Genomic DNA, 20,442 nt, shown 5'->3' with positions numbered 1-20,442 from the left:
TAAAATAAATTTATTTATTTATTTTTGGCTGCGCTGGGTCTTCCTTGCTGCGCATGGGCTTTCTCTAGTTGCGGTGAGCGGGGACTACTCTTCGTTGCGGCGTGTGGGCTTCTCGTTGAGGTGGCTTCTCTTGCTGCGGAGCGCGGCTCTAGGCATGCGGGCTCAGTAGTTGTGGCTCGCAGGCTCTAGAACGCAGGCTCAGTAGTTGTGGTGCACGGACTTAGTTGCTCCGAGGCATGTGGGATCTTCCCAGACCAGGGCTCAAACCCGTGTCCCCTGCATTGGCAGGTGGATTCTTAACCACTGCACCACCAGGGAAGCCCATGTTTAGTTTTTTTTTTTTTTTTTTTTTCTTTTTGCGGTATGCGGGCCTCTCACTGTTGTGGCCTCTCCCGTTGCGGAGCACAGGCTCCGGATGCGCAGGCCCAGCGGCCATGGCTCACGGGCCCAGCCGCTCCGCGGCATATGGGATCCTCCCAGACCGGGGCACGAACCCGTATCCCCTGCATCGGCAGGCGGACTCTCAACCACTGCGCCACCAGGGAGGCCCCCATGTTTAGTTTTAATGGATATTGTCAGAACTTTTCCCAAAGTGGTTGTAACAATTTTTACATCCAACAGCAGTGTATGGGAGTTGCAAGTGACTTGATAACTGTCAGTCTTGAAAATTTTAGCCATTCCCAGTGGATGTGCATTATCATCTCTTTGATTCACATTTCCCTGATAACGAAGGATGCTGAGCACCTTTTCATATGCTTATTGGCCATGTGGATATACTCACTGTGAAGCTCCTGTTCAAGTCATTTGCCTATTTTAAAAATTGTCCTTTTTTCTGATTGGCAAGAGTTCTTTATATTCCAGAGTTTAATATATATCTTTACTTCTCAATAAGAGTCCTCTGTCACAATCCATACAAACATTTTCTACCAATCTATGGTTTGCATTTTCAACCTGTAAATGTATCTTCTGATGAACAGAAGTTCTAGGTAGTCCACCTTATCAATCTTTTCTCTTATGTATTTTTGTGTTCTGTTTAAGGAATCTTTGCTGCCACCAACGTCATTCATTAAGCCATACATGTGGTTGTAAATCTTCTTGTAGCCACATTAAAAAACAGATGAACTTGATTTTAACAGTATTTTATTTAAACTAATATACCCCAAATATTATCATTTCAATGTGATCAATGTAAAATTATTAATGGAATAGTTTACATTATTTTTCTCACACTAACTCTTTAAAAATCTACTGTGTATTTCATACTTACAGCACATCTCAATTCAGACTAGGTATATTTCAAGTGCTTAATAGCCACACACAGCTAAATACAAGCCATGCTGGGCAGTACATACCACTCTATTTTGTTCCATTGTTCTATTTGTTCTTATGGCAACACTACCCTGTCTTCATTGTGGCTTGATTACAAAGTCTGGATTATGCTAAGTATTCCAATTTAGTTCTTCCTTTTCAAGACTGCCTTGGCTAATCTAGGTCTTTTGTACTTCCATCATCAATTTCTATCAGAAAAACACCCTGCTTAGATTTTGACTGGGACTGAACTACAGACATCTTCACAATATTGAATACATGTATGTCATATATTGCTCTATTTATTTAGGTCTTCTTTAATTTCTTTCAGCAATGTTTTTCATATAGAAGGCTTGTATCCTCTGAGAGTTATTACAGGGTATCTAATACCTTGATACTATTATAAATGGTATTTTACAATTTTCCTTTCCTGATTTGATGTTGCTAGTTTATAGAAATAGTTCTGTTCTGTTTTTTTTTTTTACTATATTGTAAATGGTGCCAATACATTTGCTCGACACAGGGTTACCACAAACCTTCAATTTGTTAAAAAAAAAAAGTGCAATATCTGTGAAGTGCAATAAAGCAAACAGCAATAAAATGAGGCATGCCTGTATTTTTTTTTCATTAATTAATTAATTAATTTTGGGCTGCGTTGGGTCTTCGTTGCTGCACACGGGCTTTCTCTCTAGTTGCAGTAAGCGGGGGCTACTCTCCGTTGCGGTGCACGGGCTTCTCACTGAGGTGGCTTCTCTTTGTTGTGGAGCTCAGGCTCTAGGTGAATGGGCTTCAGTAGTTGTGGCATGTGGGCTCAGTAGTTGTGGCGCACAGGCTTAAGTGCTCCAAGGCATGTGGGATCTTCCCAGACCATGGCTCAAACCTGTGACCCCTACATTGGCAGGCGGATTCTTAACCACTGTGCCACCAGGGAAGTCCTATATTTTTTCTTTTTCCTTAGTTCAGTAGCCAGGACCTCCAGTGTATTTCTGAATATAAATGAGAATAATGGAATCTTTTTCTTACTCCCAAATTCAGAGGGAAAGTATTCAATACTGCAGCATTTAATATAATATTGGCTGTCAGTTTTTATCTACTGACTTTTAAGATGTTCTTTCAGTATTTGGTTTTCTACAGTTTAAGATATGCTTAGTATGGTTTTCTTTTTTACATTTTTCCTGCTTGGGGTTACCTGACCTTGAATGTACTGGTGGATATCTTCATCAGTTTATAGGAATTTCTCGCCATTCATTTTATCTTCAAACACTCCTCTGATTCACTCTCTCCTCCATGTCTAGGACTCTAATCAGATATGTATGTGTTAGTCCTTTTCACTGCACCCCAATTGTCTCTATCCATTTATGCTTTGCTCTGTTCTTTCCATTCTTTTTTCTGTGTGTCGGTTTAGAAACTTTCTGTTGATCTGTCTTCAAAGTCACCAATCTTATCTTCTACTGTATCTAATCTGCTTTTAAACTCATCCACTGTGTTCTGAATTTTATAAATTGAAAATTTCAGTTTTACAGTATTGATCTGATTCTCTTTATAGATTCAATTCTCAGTTGGAATTCTTTACTTTAGAACTTATTTTGTCCATCTTTTCCTCTATTTTCTTTAACACATTAATCATGGTTATTTAAAAGTTCTTTTCTGGTAACTCTGTTATCTGGATTGTCTGGGGTCTGCTTCTATTAACATATTTATTTTCTTGATTTTCAGTCAATTTCCCAGCCTTTTCGAATGTCTAATAATTTTTTACTGTATGATGAGTACTGTGAATAAAAGAATCATAGCAGCTCCAAACAATATCTTCTACTACAAGTGTTTCCTATTTTCTCTTAGACAAACAGGGAGAAGGAGTGGGTCCCGTTGGTCCAATCAGGGACTGTTGGTCAGGACTGGGTTACTGTTAAGATTCAGTCCCTCTCTTGTTTTACCTGTTCCTTGAGTATGAATGTCCAAGGTCATTGACTCTAAGTCCAGCAGGTCTTTTTACTCCTGAGCCCTGAAGTCTCCAATCCGAAGCAGGTTAAAAATCTCTCTTAAGGGAGAGTCAGTTTTTTTTTGCAGTAGACCCATCCTTTTAGTGAGATTTTATCTCCTAAAAGTAATGTGAGACTGTGAGATTTCAATCTGCCTTCTGGCTGAGCCACTAACTTCTTGGGCTACCCCAGAATTTATCAAACGTCTCCAGGGGAAAGATCCCTGTTTTGGGAATTCCTTTAGCTTCCAATCATTTCACCAGCCCTGCATAATCAATCACCAGCAGGGTCAGATGGTTTCTCTTCAACCCAGAATAGTCTCTGTTTGGGCCCAGCCTGATCCTCAGCCCCTGCCCAGAATTGCAGAATGCCTCCAGAGAAGAACAGTCAGCAACTGTCAGCTCATCTAGGAATAGCTCTTCTCTGTCTGGAATTTTCGTTCATCTAATTCTTGTTGCTTCCACAACTGTCTGATGTCTCTAAAAATATGCCCTTTGCAATTTATCTTTTTTCCCCCCTTTCAGCAAGTGTTGGTCTGCCATGCCCTACTATACCCTTACCTGAGAATAGAATCCTCCAACACTAACTCTTATTTTTGGAGTTCCTTAGGGCCTAGTTTTTGGGCTTTCTTTTCTTTTCTATCTATACTCATTCTCTTGGTGATCTCATCTGGTCTCATGGTTTTAAATACTGGCTACGTTGTGTTGGCTGCCATATTTATTTATCCTCTCCTATGATTACAGACTCTTTTATCTATTTGTTACTTGTCATCTCCACTTGAATATCTCAGAGATATTTCACACCTAAGATGTCCACAAACTAAACTCCTAGTCTCTTAGCCAACCCCCCACCCCTACCCCTTCTACCTACAGTTTTCCCCAGCTGAGTTAAGAGGAACTCTATCCCTCTGGGTGTTCAAACCAAAAATCCTGCTGTAATCCTGACTCTGTTCTTTCCTCTCCACACACCCTATCTCATCAGCCAAGAAATCCTGTTGAGCTTACCTTCAAAGTACATCAGGAATCCAGCCATTTCTCACCCCCTCCTCTGCTTCTACCCTGGTCTAGACCACCTTCATCTCTTACCCAGATTATTCCGAACTGCCTCCTAAGTAGTCTCCCTGTTTCCACTCCTGTCCCACTGATCCATTCTCAACACGACGTTCAGAATGGCCCTTTTTATTAAGTGACTCTTTTGCTTAAACTGCTTAAAATGTTTTTCTTTTAACTTGGAGTAAAACCAAAAGTCTCCCAAAGGTCTACAGAAGCCCACAGGATGTGTACCCAGCCTCTCATCTCCTCTGTCACCTTTCAGGTCTCCTTGTCCGTCCCTCATACACACCAGGCACGTTTCCACCTCCGGGACTCTGCTATTCCCTCTGCCTGAAACACTCTTCTCCCTACACGACTCCCTCACCCCTTTACTTCCTTCACTTCTTGGATCAAATATTACCTTTGTGAGGTCAACACTGACCACCCTACTTAAAACTGCAGGCTTCATTCCTGAATTCCATATCACGCCTATTCTGATTTTTTTTTCCCATACCACTTACCACCATTGACATACTACACAATTTTATTATTTTCAGATTGATTATCAGCTCTCCCTAGTTATTTCTACCCTTTGGAGGTTCTGGGCTTAGCCCTTTGGCTTTCCATCCCACGTAGGTTCAAAATCTGGCAAATGTCTGGAGGAGGAGATCGGCTGTGTGTATGCTGCAGGCCTCCTCTCCATTTGCTGTAGGCTCCCTCCACGAGGGCAGGGACTTCTGTCTCTTTTGTTCCTTGATGTTATCTCCAGCACTTAGAACAGTCCTTGGTGCTCAATAGTGGTAGGTGCTCAATAAATATTTTTGAATAAATGATGTTAAGAGATTTTGCAATACAACATGGGAATAGTAGTATAAAGCAAGTGCTATGGGAACACAGAGCCAGAGTACCTGGACAAATTAGGAGAGGCTTTGGAAATGAGTTGGCTGTCTATTAGCATTAAACTTTCATAATTGCTGAGCACCTTTCCTACCTACTCCCAATTCTGTATAACCCAGACTAGCAAGCAAGCATTCATACATGTACACCCATGCTAAAAGAACAACTGTCTCTCCTCACCAGCAGGTTGCTTCAAATAGTCTCTTACTCTTACCTACCATGAAGAGCAGAAAAAGACGGTTTCTGATGATAGGATTTTGATTGCTCTCAGAGTTTTTAACTAGGACCACATCCAAGGAAATGTTAACACGTGGATGAAGAAAGCACAGGACTTTACTCTGAGGATTAAAAGGATGGTGGGTTTAAAGCATTCTTCATTATAGAAAATTTTCAAGTAAAAATTAAGGTATTTGCAATAAAATTTCAATTTATTTTTGGCACTAGTTGAAGAATAGGGGGAAACACACTAGTGTTAAAAAAAAAAAAATCAGGGCTTCCCTGGTGGCACAGTGGTTGAGAGTCCGCCTGCTGGTGCAGGGGACACGGGTTAGTGCCCTGGTCTGGGAAGATCCCACATGCCAGAGTGGCTGGGCCCGTGAGCCATGGCCACTGAGCCTGCGCGTCCGGAGCCTGTGCTCTGCAACGGGAGAGGCCACAATGGTGAGAGGCCCGCATAACGCAAAAAAAAAAAAAAAAAAAAAAAAAAAAAAAAATCAATGGTTATCATCAAAATACTGACAGCAGGTTTTTATCCTATCCTAATAAAAGGGAAAAAAGAGAGTAGCGTTTCCAAAATACACATCAAAGTAGGAAGAAAACTGGAAAATCAGGATTTTTCTTTTCCCTAAACAGAGATTGTGCATAAGCATGACTATGTGTGTATAAACACTCAGTGTATACAGATACACACAGATATAAACTAAATCTGCTTGCCAAACATACTTCCATGACAGCCATCTGTTCTCAACTGCTTGGAGTTTTCTCAAATTATCCTTCAAAGGAGACCATTTTAGTTCATTCACTTTTCATGTAAGAACCTCATGAAATTAAAAATTTATTTTCTTAGGGAAAATTTCAAAAAATTTCAACCCACATACCTCCGACCCTCAACCAACCACCTGATTCACTTCTATTCAGCGAGCTGTAAGGAAAGGCTCTAGCAAGAAGAAGCAACTACAAAACACAAGCATTTACCAAGTGCCATGGAAGGTCCAAAGTAGCATCCAACAAGGTGCCCAGTCTCAGGGGCTTACACTCAGTGAAAGCAAGATAAATCGTATTTTTCTTAGAAATGTACCAGTGGTAAATTCTAATCAGTGTGACAGTAACCCTAAGTCCGGCAGCAAGAATGCAGAAAGCAGGAATAGCTTGGATTTCACAGAATAGTACTGTTTTAGTTGGGCCCTAAAGAATGGCGGCTCATAAGAGGATTGCAAACAGGAAGGAAACTCGAAATGCATCCAAAGGATGAAAGCACCAGGATATGGGAAGCAGGATGCAGACTTGGAACACTAACGAACCAGTCTTAGTAGAGAAAAGCATTACACAGAATGACGAGTGGGGATAAATGAGGGTAGAGAGATAGTATGCAGCCACATTCCTTAAAAAATCAGGCAGGAGTTTTGATCTAAAACAGGAGTTAAGAGGTAACCACCTTAGATTGTTGAGTGGGACACTGAAAAAGGCCAAATACTTCTCTGGTATTATGGGAGAATGAGTCTAGTAATGGATTGGGAAGGACAGGGACCTGGGGCAGGGAACGACAAAAGTGCAAACTGTGGTCATTTGAACACTGGCCTCAGCACAACGGGTGGCAGCAGAAGCCAAGAGGAAACAAAGACAGGAGACAATCTGAGGAAAGGCGTGGGGTGGGGAATGGTGGTGTGGCCAGCGGAGAAATGGGAAGAATGAAAACCATCCTCTCGAGCCGAGTGCATAGGAGCCTAAGCACTGAATCATGCGGGCTGGTACAGAGCTAGAGCCATGCCAGCCAGAAGCTGCTCTGCCAAGGGGCCTGCCCACGGCTGTCGGTGTCAGAGTGAGACATGGATGAACACCAGTGGGGAAACTATGCCAGTATGAAGAACTGGAGAAAACAAGAGCCCGAGAAAAAAGGAAAACACTTCACTCTTGTCTTTCTAATCCAGGAGTTAAGAATCACACCTGTTTCTGTAATAAGTTTTAAGCATATTTAGTCATTATTCACATATTAAATAAATACATGAGAAGTCCAACTGAATGCAAGTCTTTATGTTAGTTACTGCCCAACATAAAGTACTACCTATGTTAGGTGAAAACTGTGATAAATTAAAAAGTGAGGCTTGTTTTGTAAAAGTTTACAGTCTAATGGCAGGAACAACCAGGAGTGATATTCAGAACAGAATGGCAGAGGCACTGATGAATCAGAACAGTCACAGGCTGTGAACAAGTGGTGGGAGGACTCTAGGGGACATCAGGCAGAATATTATAAATACTCCACAAAACAGAAGAGGGAAAGTGCCATACTTTCATCTGAATAGTTCCTGGGGGTTAATGTAAATTTGACTTTACTGAAGCTCTTTCATGCCAGAGAGATACATAAAAAAAATTAAAAAAAAAAAAGATTATAAGCCCTACCCTAACGTAGCTCATGGCTTAGATGAAGGAAACAAAAACTGGCAGGTGTTTAAAGGACAGTGACGAAGTTAAACATATTAGAGTTAGACAGAGGAGGGGCACTTATCCCCAGCTCAGGGGCGGGGGGCAGGGAGCTTCCTAGGGGAGGTAACAACTGCGCCCAGCCCGCCAGGCACGGGAAAAGACCAGACAAAGCAGAGGGGACCATCTGCAAAGCAGCAGGAGGCGGCACAGGAGAACACCAGGAGTGGATGTCTCTCATTCAAATTCAAGCCCTTCTGTCCCAAAGGCAAAATCATACAAACCACACAAACTGTAGGAGGCAAAAAATGAGACAGCCTTGGAAAAATGTATGCACTAAATGTACCATAACTGTGAAAGTGTGTCTCTGTTCCAGGCACCGACATCAGTTTGACAAAGAATAAGAAAGCAAAGAGTCACAGTCAGGCTGGAAACATACTTCCACCCCTAATCCCATAGCCCAGCCAGGGGACGGGCCTCTAGACTCCGAAGCAGGGCTGTGCTAATCTGCCAGTCCTGAGTTAGACTGAATCATGCGTAAAGATGTTTTTAGCAACTCACCACTAGGTGAGCACTGCTGAGGTTGCAATTTAGGGCTGGGACCGGGGCCAGCAGCCACAAAAGTGGGCTGAGCATGCTGATAAGACACTACAAAGAAAGCACGGAGGTAGCAGTGGGGCCTTTTTGGTGCTGACTGCACACCCTTGTCTGCCCCAAGCTAAAGCCAGAAAGCAGGCAGACAACCTTCCAAAGGGCCTTGGGAGAAGGATGAAGGAAAAGCCTCATCTTCTTCCACTGATTTTCTGTGCCACTGGACACTTTGAGGATTGCTTGGAATCCTCGATGAGATCCCTGATTTCGGGGCTTTGTGTTGGCCTGGGAAATCTCTGTTCAGACCACCCCCCCAGGAAGCCCACTGTGTAAAACAGGTGCAAGTGGAGGGCTCCACAGAGCACTGACCGTGCAACCCGCTCGACCCCACGCAGGCTGTCCAGTCTGCCCTGTGGTGTGGAGGCCAGAGCCACATGGCGGCCTTGCGAAACATCAATGCCAAAACCACGTATCAGGCCCCTTTCTTGTTTGACTTTAGTCACAATTTTTGAGGCGTAATTAATGCAAACTCAGATTCCAGCTTATGTTTCACCACTATAAACTTTCTCTTTGCTGTACCCTTAAGAGGACAGAAAGTGCCTTGTCAGGATATATATAAATTTCCTGAATTATTTCTGTCTGATCAGCTAATGCTGCCCTCAGGCACCAGAGGAGAAGACAGAACAACCACTGAAATGTGGTTCATGACTTGGGCTAAACGGCTACTAGGAGAAAAAAAAATCCTTCAGAGGGTTTTAACTACCAAACCAACCATAACATCTCCATGGAAGGGAAACCCACTGTAAAACAATGTAATCCTATCGCTTCACAGCAGTCTTGCAAGGGCTGTTCTTAACTATGTGCTTGAAAAGTAGTATTATGTGAAAATGCATTACTCTGGAGGCAAGGTGGTTTACGCAGATAAAGCATCATGAGCTCCAGTAGCCAGCCACACAGTGTCCAGGAGGAAGGACAGGTATCTGTGCTATTGCTGCACACGCAGAACATGAATCCTGCCAAGTCAGCAACAGCGACTCCGTAACAAAAGACAGCCTGTGTCTCAGAACGTGCTGCCGGCAACGAGGCGCCTCCTACACGCACAGCCTGTTTCTTCTCTTGCTTCTGATTCCTCCTCTGTAAGCTCCTTGGCACAGATCTCCTCCTTCTCCACATTTACCCTCTGCCTTTCTAGCATCGGGGGTACCAGGTCCTAATGTTATCCTTTTCCTCCCTGATACTGCTGCCAATGGAAATTCCTAAACTGCATATACGGGCATCCTGCTTCTCTGCTCTAACCCATCGATGCCTCCTGCCCCTCATTCAATCCACAGTATGAATGAAGGCCAAACACTTTAGCTGACAGCCAAAGCCTGCATAACATGACTCTTCCTACCACTCCAGGCTCGTCTCCCACCCCTCCTCAAATCAGACCCCACCACCTGGCCGAGCTCATCAAGCTGCCATACCACATCCTCCAGGACCATCAGGCTGTGAGGCTGTGGTCCACGTCAGAAACGCCTCCCCTAAAACCCTGACCTCCCTCTCCTGTCCACTTTTCCTTCTGTGTAGCCACTGTATCCAGCACAGACTTCTAAGACTGCACTTATCACAATATCAGCACAGCCATATGCCTCTTCTCCCAGATAAAACTCCTTGGAGGCAGGGACCATGCCTTGATACTCATCCTTGTATCCTAGGACCTGGCCCTGCAGTGGACTCTCAATACACATTTGTAATCCAACTCCCAACTGTAATGACTAGTTCATGTGATTCCATTCATGGAACAGCTATTGACTATGTATCAGACTTTTACATTCTAATGGAGAGACAAAGAAATAAAATGAAATCAGAAATCAGAACATAATTATAAGCTGTAATAAGAGCTATGAAAGAAACAAACAGGAGTGAAATAAACATTAGGATGAGGGGCAGGGATCTACTTTAAGTGAAAGAGTCACGTAAAGCATATGGTAAAGAGCATTCCAGGCAAAAGGGACCATACAGGCAAAGGCCAGTAGGTGGGAAAGAACTGCTAATTCATGGCATTAAAAGAGGCAAGTCTTTTAGCTGGAGAGTAATGAGAGAGATGGCGAAAAGTCACGCATCTGAAAAATGAATTTGGTGAATTAGGGAGAGTGTGATGACAGAGGGGCCTGCTAGGCACAGTCAGAAGTCTAAACTTTATTCTAAGTGCAACAGAAAGCCACCTGAAGGATAGAACCAGCAGTTAAGGTGATCTAACTTACGCTTAAAAAAAGAGCCACAGTACAGCTCCATCAAGTAGTCAAAATGACTGTCCAGCCGAGGCCAGCAGCCCAATCCTAAAGCCGTACCTCCGCCTGCCAAGCCAGTGTAGAAGCTGAGAGGGCAGATGTCCGGCCGGCTCCAAGGACAGCGATGGTTTCCCCATCATCATCCACCACTTTGAAGTCCAGGTCCTCGTTGTATTTTCTGCGCTTCACTTGCCGTCCTGAGCGTCGTTTCTACAGGACAAACACACCCGCCAGAGAGACTATCTGTGAGTCAGAGGGAAAAGCTTGCACAAGGACACGCTCACCTACACTCACACACGAAGGAGACCTCTCTAACTTCGCAAAAAGAATCTTCCCTAAACATAACTCTTTTCAGAACTGAATTCACTCAAAATGCGACCCAGGTGAGGGAGGGAGCCAAACCACCAGGATCCAGTGAGAAGAACGTGTAGCCTCAGAATCCAAGGAACCGTGTTTAATGCATCATTGCTTCCCCCACCCCGCTTTCTGGAATCGGTTTCTATTCCAGTAAAACAGGGACGGGAAGTAACTTCATCATCTTTAAGGTCCCTTCCAGCATAGCTGGAAGCTCAGGGTTTATGACAATGATTTAATAGTTTTTTTTGGTTTTGATTTTTTTTTTGGCCAAATTCACCATACTTACCATGTACTTCTAAACAACTAAATAATACCAATTTTGTTAGGACTGATTTTGAGAATCTCCTAACACCCTTTGAAATGCAAGCAGACATCTTAAGTGTGACAAAATAAGATTCGTGACTCACCATGAAAGGACTCATCTATAATTAAGTAGCTTGTGACCTTTTAGAGAGATAACATTCTACAACAAAGCAACCCAGTGGCTTTCCTCAAACAGAAAAACACATGGTTCATCTCTACATACACATCATACCCAAGCAGTAGGAACACCTCTGGGAACCATTCACCAGCTAGCTTACTCTTAAGATACTTAAACCTTACAAAACAAAACGAAAAGCCAAACCTCACCCCCCCTTATCATCTAAAAGATACCTCCTGGGGCTCTCTCTGTGTTCCCATCATTTCTTCCCTGTGTCACCTCTATGACATTTGATTTTACATGAGGGATCCAACATAAAAAGCTCTCCCCCCAATCCCACGTACAAATCACCATCCTAGAAACACTGAACCCCCTGCCGACTCCCATCAACCTGATGTACTTGCTGCTCTGCCCGTCAGGACACTTAAGAGCCACTAACCCAAGTTTACAGGCAGTGAAAGGGGGTCTCTGATCTGACACTCCAGACACTACTACTTATTTACCACCACGACCTTAGGAGCTGACACCTTCCTACAACGAAGATCACCTAGGAATCTATGAGGGTCCAGATGATTCTTAAGGAGCAGTAAGCTGGTCTTACCCTAAATGGCCCCCATGCAGCAGCACAGCCCAGATAAACTGCTGTGGATGTCAGAGCAAACAGCACTCTCAAATATGAGAACTCACGTCCAAGAGAGGCAGCCTCAACTCAGACAGCAAATTCCTACCAATGACCTGGGCACACTTCGGCATGTTTTCAGAAATCTCACTTAGGTGGGCAACTCCTTGTTTCCACGCTTCCTTACCATCTTGGCAAAATGAATCCATCCCTGACTTTTCCAGCATCTGGGATTATGGAAGTGTCCCTGTGTAGACTGGCCAAGCACGCTGAGCCCTAAATGTATTACCTACACAGCAAAACAGGCCCTCTGAACCTTACCTAGTTTGGATCACAATTCCACTTTCCACGTTCACGCTTACTGCGGCCTAATATCATGCTACTTTGCAAGAAGGAAGCAAACACCACTAAAAAACTGGGAGATTATTAGTATAAGGACCAGGATGCTAAAGAAAAGCCTGTGGTCACCCACTAAAACACTGAAAGCCCAGCCCAAGTATGTGTGTGAGAGATGCAGGCTGGAGATAGGGAGAGAGGAGCAACAGGATCAGTGTCAGCAAGATCCCGCCCGGCAGCCGTAACGCCCACCAGGGCTTCCGGGCACAGCTGTACCTGGCTGTCTGCAGACTCAGTGGACTCCTCAGGACTCCGCAGGGATGGGTTCGGCAGGCCCTGATCCAGCTCTAAACTCTCCACTGTGGTTTCACTTTTCCTTTTTCCTTTCTTCTTTTTCTCCACTGGGGTTGGTCCTTGCTCCTTGCTACAAGGAGAAATTCAGAATTAAAACTGTTGGGCAGTTTTTAAAACTAAGATTTCTCATGTGATTACAGTTATGATAGCACATCCTGGAATTCTTGGGCCAGGATAGGCTTTAATGGAAAATCTACAAGAGTTTCTTCCCAGAAATTCGCAGAAATGTGGGAAGAAATATCTACACAGGTTGATGCAAAATTCACTTTTTTTATACCCCCTATCATGACTACTATAGATATGATTAATGTGATAAGAAATAAAATAATATGAACATCTCCAAAAAACCTCTTTCACTTTCACATAAACGTCTTCTCTAGGAAGTTTAATTGCTTCACAGATATTGAGAATCATCCACGTCCAATCTCTAAGTTACATGCGAAGAGACATCTCCCTAATCTTTCAACACCCTCTATTGAGAATGGTCTATGCGTACAAACTTGGAGTGAGTACTAGGAGCTCAAAACTGAAGACAACACTGCCCAGCCCCTGAGGAGGTTGTAATGACAGAATTCCTACAGACCAGCTAGCGCTACAGCCCAATGCAGCAGATGGATGCTTCCTGAGAGAGGGGGAAATGGGCAAAGTCCACCCACCCTGAAAGGCCCTACTAAGACGGCAACATCTCTAATAAGCCTTTTTGGGCCCTGCTGGCTGATAAAATCTCTCTTCTACACTCCCAAGCACCTCAACTGTGCTTTGCATAAGGTATTCAAACTTTAATCTTTCACCAAAGTTAGTCATTACATGTGACACCAGGCTCAGAACCATAGAGGACCTGGGATCCTCTGCAGTGGCTCGATCAACATTTGCTGAATGGATGAATATTTTACACTTCTCTGAGCTGTCCTATCAGACTCTAAGCTCCCAGAGGACAGAGAGTATGCACTTGATTAAGTTTTGTATTCCTCACAGCGAGTAGTCTTATACCTAAAACATACTAAGTATTCAATATTTACTGGATAGATAGATGGATTCATCAATGGATAGATACGATGACGTGTCATTGGGGAGATTTGGGAAAACACATTTGAGCACAGATATACACAGAATTCTGATAGACAGAAAAACAGGAATAATAACAATTACAGCTAATTCGTATATAACACCTACTACATGCAGGCGCCCATTTTCTAATCCTTTACACGGATTATCTCCTTTACTCTTCACAACAACCTTATAAGGCAGATAGTATTATCATCTTAATTTTATCAAGAGGCACAGTGAGTTAAGATTTCCAGGGTCACATGGCTAGTAAATGGTAGAGAAAGTATTTAAACCAGGCACGCTCATAACCACCATGGCATTCTTGGGGAATGGAAGAGTGTTAAAGGCATGTTTAGTAGAAGATAGCCTGTGTGGCTGGATGACAGGGCAGGTGAACAGAAGCCCTAAGTGATGGAGCTGGAAAGAAACCAGGAGAACACGAGGATAGAGAGCTGAGACTCACCCTGTGTGAAAAGCGCATGATGGCAAGCCCGGGCAAGAGGGAATGAAGACCTAGGCGAGATGTGCTCAATGAAAACTCATCGGTGAAAAGGATTTGAAAGATCCAGCAGTAGTAGTACCAGTAAGTCTTGGCAGAATGTGGAGAAGGAGGAAGAGCCACGATGACTGGTATTTCCCATCAGGTGAGTTACTGGAAAGTGTGGGGGAAGACAGGGACACCACCGGCCTTGTTCAGAGAAGGGAGATCCAATGGGATGAAGCCGTAGCGGGATAGCACCCAGCGACAATGGCGAGCACCCATCACATGAGTGCAGACCCAGCCCACCCTCGACTCCCTAGGCTGAAGACTGGCTTCCCTATCAGCAAAGTTCTTTATGAAAATTTTTTTGAGGAAGTGAAACTCAAGGGATCCTGCCATTTTAGAGAACTGTACATTTTAACAAGAGACCTGTGCTCTCAAGCCAGGGAAAAGAGTACTTCTTATCAGTTTCAGGACAGGAGACTCAGGTGAAACAGTTTAAAAAGATGCCAAATTTTCACAGGAATATTTATCTCATGTTACATGGCTTCTCACTAAGAAAATTACATAGCAATTTACACTCTACAAAGCCCTTATGTGCTTCTGTCTCATTTAACTGTTACAACCACGGTTCCATGAGGGAGCCAGGGCAGGTGAGCTTCATATTCCACATAAAGAAACAGGTTTAAAAGCAACAAAGGCCCCAAAGTTAGCAGCCGAGCAGAGGCCTGCGCTCAGCTCATGTGACTCACAGCCTGTCACTGTTTATACCATATCATGTTTCCTGGCTCCTTTTTTTTTTTTTTTTTTTTTTAAACCCCAGGCTCCCTTTCAATAAATGCAAAAACTTCAAATCTCCTTTAATCTTATTTGAATCTCAAAATTATGACCAAAAGAATTGTTAACAAAACATTCCAGTGACCCAAATATACAGAAAAATTCATAAATCCAGTTGGTTCTCTTAACAAAAGAAGGTTTGTGCTTAATTTTTTGGACACACATTTAAAGACAGCTAATATACCGAAAGTCACCATAATGATCACGTGCTCAGAACCCCATTTAATCTTCTGTAAAACCCTAAATCCTTCTCCCAACATCTGAAATCAATTTTATCTATCTATTAAATATAACTTCATATTGGAAAACTTTGTCTGTATATGTTTAATCTTCATTTTAAATATTTGTATATAGATGGGCTAGAAACATGCTTCACTGTGAAATATCCCACTGAAAACTAAACCAAGCTCAAGACACAATTAAGGAATAGAACCTCCTCAAAATATTCTTTTTAAAGGAATTTATTTATTTATTTTTATTTTTATTTTTTGGCTGTGTTGGGTCTTGGTTATGGCATGCGGGATCTTTTGTTGCAGTGCCCAGGCTCCGCTCTAGTTGTGGCCTGCGGGTTTTCTCTTCTCTACTTGTGGCACGCGGGCTCCAGAGTGTGTGGGCTCTGTAGTTTATGGTGAGCAGGCTCAGTAGTTGTAGCACGTGGGCTTAGTTGCCCCACGGCGTGTGGGATCTTAGTTCCCTGACCAGGGATCAAACCCACATCCCCTGCACTGGAAGGCAGATTCTTTACCATTGGACCACCGGGGAAGTCACAGAACCTCCTCAAAATATTAAACCTTACAACAAGGCTTGTATATATATGCCTTCCATGCTTTCAGGAACAAATTAAATGATGAAAGTAAGGAGGAACTGTAGTCAGGCACCTCCAAAGTCCCGCCTGGGGCACCACGAGATTTCCTAGCCAGAAGCTGAGGGTGGGGTGGAGCGGAGGGAAACTTCTTAAATATATGTCAGTAAAACTGGAAAATGTCTGGAGACACCTGCTTACCTATCTGGGGGTAAACAAGAAGATACTCTACCTGGGAAATCTTCAAAGTGATTTCTTGGAGGTTACCTTTAACAACAGAATCGATTTTGAGTTCCAAAAATTCTTCCTGGAGCTCTTCTGATAAAGACAAATATCAGGAAGAAAAGATTTCTTATAAGCTTATAAATGGGATTTTCAAATAGGACATCAAGAAAGTATCACCTGAATTCATCCTCCAGGAAGACTAGGAGAAATGTGTTTTTCCCGTCTTTGGAATGAGCTTTGAAAACGTTATACTTGAGTTTTATCAAATGAAGACATTTTAACCTCCACATTGCTACACATACAGATGCATTTGGTCCATGACTGTTTTGTTTGCTCCTCAAAGTTCTACGTTCTTCAAAAATAGAGGTCAAATAATATGTAACAAAACTATGTATGTATGTATGTGTGCACCCTTTGATCCAACAATTCCATTTATAGGAATATACTCTACAGATACACCTCCAACAATATGAAAATATATATGCACGTGGTTATTCAGCATTATCTGGTAATTTCAAAATAACAAAAAAGACTTAAATGTCCAAACATTAGTGCTGAATAAGTGAGGATACATACAAAGGAGTACTATGTAGCTGTAAAAACAATTAAGAATTCTGTAAACTAATATGGAATGATTTCTAAGATACATTGTTAAGTGAAAAAAGCAACGTGCAAAAGAGTATAGTAATATGCTACTTTTTGTGAAAGAATAAAGAGGAAGTAAGAAAACTTGCATATATCTACTTACTTTACAGAAAGAAACACAAAGAGGATAAACCAAAAAACAATGATTATCCACAAGGGATAAGTGGAGGGAATGGGGTGGAAGGAGTGACATTTCTCTATCTTTTTATATAAAATCTGACTTTTGGAAGCATGTTACATATCAAAAAATTTAAAAATGAAAGATGAAAACAAGCTGAAATAAATGAATCTAAGTATTTCAAATGAATAACATAACCACACTGAACAGATGGAAAAAAAATCTCATTAATTTATAAACACAATATCTGACTATATACTTCCAGCTTTTGGGAGAAGTAGGGAGAACAGCAAACATATCCTGAACTCTCTTTGGTAGGTGTATAGGTGAAGCAATTCTGAAACCATTTTAGTTGTGGTATAGAATTAAACAAATGAGTAAATGTGTTGGTGTTAGGAGCTGTGGTTCTCACCCAAGAAGTGGGAAGACATAAATATGAAATGGTGTAAGGCAAGGAAGATATTGTGGGATGAATCTAAACTGGAGGCCTCAGTGTAATCACATGTTTTCTAAAATAAGTATCTCTATGAACACATGCATATAAATGGGTACATATGCATTATGAATATATTGTGTGCACGCAGGTGTGTACATATGTGCATGTACGTATATGTACATGTGTATGTCTTGTGTATTTTTTCCCTAGCTTTGACAACTGCAACAGCTGAAAAGCAAGGATACTCCAAAAGCAATGTGCACACATAGCACGCAGATTTTGGTTTCTGATACCAAAGTTCCTCACAAAAATGGCTGATTCCAAGACAGGGAAGTTATAAGATCAGCCTGAAACATCTTGTTTTTTCAGAGAGTAAAGGGAGTGCTCAGCAAAATTAAGGCAGCACGTCAAAAAGGCACAGGAGGGCCTCCCTGGTGGCGCAAGTGGTTGAGAGTCCGCCTGCCGATGCAGGGGATACGGGTTCGTGCCCCGGTCTGGGAGGATCCCATATGCCGCGGAGCGGCTGGGCCCGTGAGCCATGGCCGCTGAGCCTGCGCGTCCGGAGCCTGCGCGTCCGGAGCCTGTGCTCCGCAACGGGGGAGGCCACAACAGTGAGAGGCCCGCATACCACAAAAAAAAAAAAAAAAAAAAAAAAAAAAAAGGCACAGGAGTCAGCTTAAAGAGCTCACGGTTACAACTGGGGCCATTTGAGCACCAAAGTAATCAAGGTCAGTAATGAATTATAAGCCACTGAAAACAATAGGAATCCATTCCAATGACAGATAGACAGATAAATAATGAATAAATGAGGGAGAAAAGAAAGCTCTTGCTTACAGAATACAAACAGTAAATGGAGAGGAATCGGTGGAGTTGGAAAATCATTTTGTAACCACTGTCGTAAAGATATGTACAGTCCAGAATCATCGAGGAATGCTAAATCTGGGGGGAGAACAATTTGAAGAGGAACAGGATATTTGCATGATCTTACAGTGTCTTTCCACAGATTGCATATTAGTTGTACATAAACAACAGCAGTAACTAGACAAATGGTTACACATAAGAAAATGGTCTTACTCCTAGGAAAGATATACTGGAGTATTTAGGGATAAAAAGGCATGATATTTGCAACTCACTCTCAAATGGTGGAGGAAAAGAACATATAAATATATATAAATATAAATTATTCTGATATATATCTATTCCACGGCTGAGGTGGATACTGTTTGTTCAGCATCTTTTTGCTAATAATCAGTACTGATCCCCCCCAAACCACGATGGTGAACAGAAGGTCAGGATGGGCTATGGTATCCTAGTTCTTTTACCACAGTGATGGACATGACCCAGAGAGGCGAACCTGGGACTCCTTCCTTTAGAAAAAAAAAAAAAAAGGATTAATTTTTGGTAGGAGTGGGCAGGAAAATGAAATCTCTTTCCTCCTAGGTTACAAGGCTGTTAAGCTATGAGCCCACAGTTACAGGCAGGCACAGTTCAACCTTGAGAAGGAAAGCAATTGTCAAGGATGGAGCTGACACTCAAAGAGATGCAGAAAGGCGGGAGACAAAGATCTCTGTGGAATCCTCAGTGGTATAGCCCCTGGTTCTGATTCCTTAAAACCACTGAACTCACTTGTTATTATTTTTTCTTTAACTTAATTCAAGTTGGGTTTATGTCACTTGTAACCAAGAGAGTTCTAAATAATACAAAGGCCGAATAATCTCACCATTTAATGGCACTTGAGGCTGGATCGAAGCAGTGTAATTTTTATAATCCTCGTTTTTCCAGCTTTCAGAGTTAGAACAAACTAACTTAGAAGACAGAAAAAAAATGGCAGACAAGATTTTAGAGGCTCAAAGTCCCTCTTTCAGTAACAAAACCCAAATTGATTTTATAATAAAACATATATCCATATATCCGCTTTAAAGAAGCATCTATCAAGTATTTATGATATACAAGAAATTTCCAACATATAAACTATACCATTCATTCAGGACAACTGTTGGGAATAACCAATTAACAGTTTATTAGTAGGCCTCAGCCCCAAAGCCCTCCCACCCTGTCTTCTACACAACTTCATTAGCCAAGATTTTATACATCTTTACTTTCTGCAGTTGCATTAGGAAAATAAATACCTTTTTTGCCTTCCATATACAGAACTGTACTATTAAATCACTAGACAGACAGACTTCTTCAACTTTCCTCCTAGCTCTATCTCCAGTTCCCCACCTCCAGCTTTCTTTGCTAGAACTGAGAGAAACGGAGTGCTGGATCTGAGTATGAGTAGGAAAGTCTGGGTATGTGTCACAACACTGTACGAGACTCACTGCAATGAGTCTTTTATTACTTTGCCCCCATGGATTCCAGCTACTGAAAAATTTTAATCTACCAAACCAAGTGCATTATTTCAAAATGACTCACCTTCCCATTTTAAAATTAAATCTTACAAAATGTCCATCGAAGTCTTAGCAGGAAACAATCAGTTACTGCCACAGTGAGTTGCCTTTACCCCCAAATTCAGGATGACTGAAAACAGCTCAGAATGCCAATTACTGCCTCCACAGATGTGCACGCACCTGGGGAGTCCAGCCCGGGATCCACTGCCCAACTCGAGGAACAACTCTCCAGAAAAGCTCCCGACCCAGGCCTTGTCGCGGGGCTCTGATCCTCTTCCCAGAAGTACAGCACTGAAAACGTGGACATTACCCCAGAGAGCTCATTTGCACACTTAATCCAACTTTTACTTAATGCCCATATTCGTTCGGCCTATATAGAGAGAGCTGAGTTGAGCACAGGTTTTTTAAGATATTGGTTAAGAGACTTCCCTGGTGGTCCAGTGGGTAAGATGCCGCGCTCCCAACGCAGAGGGCCCTGATTGGATCCCTGGTCGGGGAACTAGATCCTGCACATGTGCCACAACTAAGAGTTTGTGTGCTGCAACTAAGAAGGCTGCATGCCGCAACTAAGAAGTCCGCATGCTGCCACTAAAAGATCCCGCGTGCTGCAACGAAGATCCCGTGTGCTGCAACTAAGACCTGGCACAGCCAAAATAAA

The 20,442-nt window shown here is 42.5% G+C and overlaps 1 protein-coding gene across 3 annotated transcripts in view; it reads right to left on the bottom strand.

Annotated features, from left to right (window-relative positions):
- CHD6 (chromodomain helicase DNA binding protein 6) overlaps positions 1–20,442 on the bottom strand; it is a 227,244-nt gene that overhangs the window by 103,277 nt on the left and 103,525 nt on the right. For all 3 annotated transcript variants that reach the window (XM_060079536.1, XM_060079538.1, XM_060079537.1), the window contains 2 exons: positions 12,726–12,873; positions 10,777–10,926 (listed from right to left, as the gene is read on the bottom strand). In XM_060079536.1, coding sequence (XP_059935519.1) covers positions 10,777–10,926; positions 12,726–12,873 — 298 coding nt within the window. The remainder of the gene's footprint in view (positions 1–10,776; positions 10,927–12,725; positions 12,874–20,442) is intronic.

Source organism: Mesoplodon densirostris, chromosome 16, assembly GCF_025265405.1.
Source record: "Mesoplodon densirostris isolate mMesDen1 chromosome 16, mMesDen1 primary haplotype, whole genome shotgun sequence".
Lineage (NCBI taxonomy): Eukaryota > Metazoa > Chordata > Mammalia > Artiodactyla > Ziphiidae > Mesoplodon > Mesoplodon densirostris.
Note: the sequence above shows the minus strand (reverse complement) of the source record. Positions and strands in the feature narration are given on the sequence as shown.